The sequence below is a fragment of the Cibotium barometz genome, chromosome 35 (genome assembly GCF_041138505.1).
Source record: "Cibotium barometz isolate CiBa-2024 chromosome 35, ASM4113850v1, whole genome shotgun sequence".
Taxonomy (NCBI): domain Eukaryota; kingdom Viridiplantae; phylum Streptophyta; class Polypodiopsida; order Cyatheales; family Cibotiaceae; genus Cibotium; species Cibotium barometz.
Window position 1 is genome coordinate 24,767,025 of NC_141080.1, and position 4,431 is coordinate 24,771,455.

Below are 4,431 nucleotides of genomic sequence, written 5' to 3' on the forward strand. Positions count from 1 at the left end.
ATAAACTCGTAGATTTGCGAAACTAGAAACACATTAGGAGGCCATTTTCCCATTGCCAAGTTAACATGGCTAAGTACATTTACTGTAACTTTTTTATAATTGGAATCTCTCATTCTCATGTATGTTATGGCAAACTTTAAGAAAAAATTTAATTGTGCCACTTTTTGGCACAATTAGAAAGCTCATGGGTGGCCAAGTTGCATTTGCATTAATTGGGTTTGGCAAAGTTGCCTCGGCTTGTGTTGGGAAAAGCCTTTTACTAAACTTCGGGCCGAAGCGAGTATATATCTAACGACTTCCGGGTTGGGTGGCCAGTGTGTGAAGCCACTAAATGTTTTGGCCTAGGCTACCAATGATTACAATTTGGCTTTACAAGAGAGGATTTATGAGACTCTATAGGTGCATGCACCCCTAAAAATATCTCCCAACACCATATGACTTAAATTGATGATTTTTTCCAAGTTTTTTTTAAATAGGTGCTTTTACAAGTGTGAGTCACAAGTGTTGTGTAGTTAGAAAGGTGTTAGCTAGTTTTGTCACTTCTCCATTAGGAATGGCATGATGGAGCATCATAAGGTAGTGGTGAGAGCATCAATGGAGTTCAGGCTTGGCGCGTGCCATCTTGGTAGAGAGACCTAGAAAAAAGCTTTTTTTTTTTTTTTTTGGTAAGAGTTGCTCTTAAAAGAGAAGCATGCTAAGCCTTACGCTTTTTGCAACTTGTCATTATGATCTAGTGGTGAGAGCGCACAAGAAGCACAGGACAAGGCATTAGTGGGTGAGTGCAGCACCACCACTCCATGCTTATTAGTAACACACACAAAGACCCCATTTGGGAGACAAGAAGCTCCGGTTACAACATGGTAAGAAGCCTAGTGGAAAAGAAGAGTGTAAAGCCTTCTTTTTCATCTTGGAGGTCACGTGAGTAATAACATCTTTCTTTCTTTTGCAGGGTTGGAGCCTTGCTTTCTCCCTTTCTTCCCTGTGATCTCTCTCTCTCATTCTCTCTCTCACACACACACACACACGCTCTCTCTCTCTCTCTCTCTCTCTCTCTCTCTCACACACACACACACACACACAGCTCTCTACTACAACTATAAGGCTATCCTCTCTTAGTTTTCTCCTGATATAAGTCTCCATTGCCTCTCTTCCTCCATCCTTCTCCTAAATTTCTCGTGGCAAATAAGAGAATTCGGGTCAAGCCCATGTAGAAGGCCTAAGCTTAGCTCATGTGTAGAACTTAAGTGATTAATGTGGATTCATGTCTTTGCCTTCAAGCCCAAATTGAACTCGCTTCTTGTTGCTGCTGGAAGCTCAAGGGGAACACTTAGAAGGTGAAGGATGAGGTAGTGTTGAGAAGGAAGCAAGCAAGCTAGGAAGCACTTTGATAACAATACAGTAACATGGAGGTTGAGGTATCAGAGTCTGGGTGGACGACATATCTGAACACTTCGTGTGGCAGCTTGTTCTACTCAGAGAGCATTGTGCAAAACGATGACATTGGTGATAGCAAGCATATCGTTACCAAGTGTAATTTGGGAGAATATGATGTTTTTCCCAATGAGGAAAGCAATTGCGTGGATGGCTCCACAGTCTCGGATGCTTCTTCCGGCCCTGAGCAGCCTCGGATTAATGCTAACCATTTCTGTAATGGGGATGATTTAGAAGAGCAGCCCCTTTTAAGACCCAAGAGATTCACATGTGAGCTTCAAAATTGCCGCAAATTCAAAAGAATCAAGCATAGCCATGCACATGAGCTTGAAGACACAGCTACTAGCTCTCCATTAGCAAAGGTAGCCATTAAAAAAATCCCATGATAATCTCAAATTAAACTGTTTTCTGGCATGCTATTTATAGAAAAAAGGAAAAGGTTTTGTTTTGTTTTTGTTTTTGTTTTTTTTTGGGTGGTCCATTTCATGTGCTAATGTGGGTTAACTTTTTTTTTTTGGTGGTTTTTTTTGGTTTTTCTCCTTCTATTTTAGGGTGAAGATGCCCTTCAGAGGGCGGGGATTCATGGCAATTGTCAACCCTTAGCAGAAGTACTGCAAATTTCTCCTGCTGCTAGCTTTGATAAGTGTGGCTCCGATGATGTCTCAAAGCGGTTCAAGGTCTTAGAAGCGCTCATCCCTCGTCTCAAAGAGGTATCCATATCACCTCCAATCCTTGCCTGCGTTTGCCGCCGTCATACTTCCTCTTAACCACACTTTAAGCACCCTCCTAACTACCTCCTAAGCCCATCATAAGCTCCTTCAGCACCACCTATTCTACCACCTCTTAATCACACTGCAAGCACCTTAATCACACTATTGGCACCCTCTAGGTAGCACCTTAAGCACCCTTTTCAGCGGCTATCCTAGCACCTCTTATGCACACTGCAAGCACCTTAAATCACACTGTAGGCATCCTTTTAAGCAGCTATTCCACTACCTCTTAAGCACACCATAAGCACCTTATAAAGCACACCGTAAGCACACTATCAGGCACCCTTTTAAGCAGCTATTCTCCTACCCCTTAAGCACGCCATAATAAGCACACTATAAGCACACCTTAATCACACTATCAGGCACCCTTTTAAGCAGCTATTCTACTACCCCTTAAGCACACCATAATAAGCACACTATTTCCTTAAAAACAAAACTAAGAAGAACCCTATCTTCACTTATTTCTACCCCCTCTTTTATAAGGCCGGTTTCTTCTGCTTTGTCACTGTGTTGCGTTACATACATCCTGGGTTTCCCTAATTGGCTTCCAATTACACAATTAGCTGGCGGGGAGAGCAAGTGAGGAAGAGATGCTGAAGGTGATAATTAGCTATGTCCAAGCATTGCAGCTCAAGGTGGAGGTACTTTCCAGTTAAGCTTGTCTTTTCTCAATGTACCCTCCTATTTTTACATGATTTGGCAAAATATTTTTCAAATAGAAATGCTTACTCTAATGTATTCTAGCTATATTAAAAAAATTAAAGTGCAAATTACCGCCTTGTGATTGCAGATGTTTGGCAAATATTGCACACGAGACATCCATGACTCTAGTGTGGCTGCGGTGCGTAGCCCTGGGTACACGTTACAAGAGAAGGGCTTGTGCCTGATACCCATTGCCTCCCTAGCCAATAAAATCCCTTAATTTTGCTTGTCACAGAGAGAAGTAATTTCAATGCATTTGGTCCAGTGAAGTTTCTCCTCACATGATTTTAACGATGCGCCTTTCTCATCATTTTGAAAGACCGTGTGAACCCTAATTATAGGGATCTATATGGTCAAAGGTGTATCTACCTTAAGCCATATAGTCATGTTATCCTTTAGAGACTTTGCCTTTACGAACAAGGCACATGCAAGTAGCACAATTCAATAAATCAAACACGTGTGTGAGAGAGAGAGAGAGTGAGTCAGAGTGTGAGAGAGAGAGAGAGAGAGAGAGAGAGAGAGAGATCAAACGTGTGTGAGAGATCAAAAGTGAGTGAGAAGGAAAAAGTCCTATTAGCGTCTATGAGACCAATACATGTGAGAGTGTGTTTTGCTTGTATAAAACAAAAGAGCATACGTTTGCTAACTCTTGTGCATGTGTGCGCGTGTGTGAGCGAGTGAAACTCGCATCAAGAGTAATAGAGGAGAATAAGTTATGGTTGATGCACGATGTTGGAAATTTTGAACTCGAAAAGACCTTTACAATTTAAGTTGGTTATCAAAAAGACATTAAAAGGCACTCAAACTACTAACTACCATATTAATTTGTCATATCTAAGAATAGGGTCAGGCTTCAAAAATCAAACATAGTGTTGAGTGCATCAAACAACAATTATTGCCAACATGAATGAGTGCCAAGCCCACTTTTTCTTATGAGAGCTTGTATAGCTCTTCTTAGGTCTATAGTATTTTTGTTAAGCTCTCAACTATCAACGCGAAAGTTGCTTAAGAGCTTTGAATTTGGTCTCAATCATGAGCTTTCATGTAGTGAATGTTTGTCGAGGCTTGATTAACTTGCAGTGCCCATGTTGTGGGGGAGGGAAGTAGTTGTTGACAGTGCTCACATATCCTGGTTTGTAGTGTAATTTTTCCAATTGAAATTCAAAAAGTTAGGTTGAAATTCGACGTTGCCTTTAATGTAACGGATGACATTTGTGTATTTTAGTTATAAATCTTGGCATTTGTATGATTTCTAGTGGCATTTAAGTCTAAATCCCGGTTAAGTCTCAGCATTGCCTTTATTTTAAGGGTTGAAAAAAGCATTTTTTTTCAAGCAATGGCTGTCTATAACAGTCAAGAAAGATAAAAAATAGAACGAAAATAAAAAAAGAAAATTGGAGGTGGAAAATCAACGTTTTTACACCATTCAATGGGCCCCCCTCTATAACCCGATATGATGTTGCCCCAAGTATGGCTAGCTTTGTTATGATTGAACTAAGGAAGGACCCTTGGGGTGATGCGCAATATA

The 4,431-nt window shown here is 40.8% G+C and overlaps 1 protein-coding gene across 4 annotated transcripts; it reads left to right on the forward strand.

The window, feature by feature from the left end:
• The first annotated feature begins 589 nt into the window (after nucleotides 1–589).
• Nucleotides 590–3,164, forward strand: LOC147618263 (uncharacterized). 4 transcript variants are annotated; one of them, XM_086774708.1, is made up of 5 exons: nucleotides 590–860; nucleotides 950–1,793; nucleotides 1,983–2,141; nucleotides 2,765–2,836; nucleotides 2,992–3,164. In XM_086774708.1, exons 2-5 carry the CDS (start codon nucleotides 1,404–1,406, stop codon nucleotides 3,121–3,123), a joined length of 753 nt encoding a protein of 250 aa, XP_086630834.1. In that variant the 5' UTR covers nucleotides 590–860; nucleotides 950–1,403; the 3' UTR covers nucleotides 3,124–3,164. The 4 variants fall into 4 exon arrangements, with proteins under 4 accessions (XP_086630834.1, XP_086630832.1, XP_086630833.1 ...); XM_086774706.1 differs by having other exon boundaries at nucleotides 594–860; nucleotides 2,765–2,842; XM_086774709.1 differs by having other exon boundaries at nucleotides 596–860; nucleotides 2,765–2,852.
• The last annotated feature ends 1,267 nt before the right edge of the window (nucleotides 3,165–4,431 follow it).

What these genes read in the sequence shown, in the direction of transcription:
- LOC147618263 (XM_086774707.1), top strand. Translation starts at nt 1,404, where the DNA reads ATGGAGGTTGAGGTATCAGAGTCTGGGTGGACGACATATCTGAACACT. An exon ending in CTAGCTCTCCATTAGCAAAG is followed by an intron (nt 1,794 to 1,982) that starts GTAGCCATTAAA and finishes CTTCTATTTTAG; the next exon opens with GGTGAAGATGCCCTTCAGAG. An exon ending in TCATCCCTCGTCTCAAAGAG is followed by an intron (nt 2,142 to 2,764) that starts GTATCCATATCA and finishes TTACACAATTAG; the next exon opens with CTGGCGGGGAGAGCAAGTGA.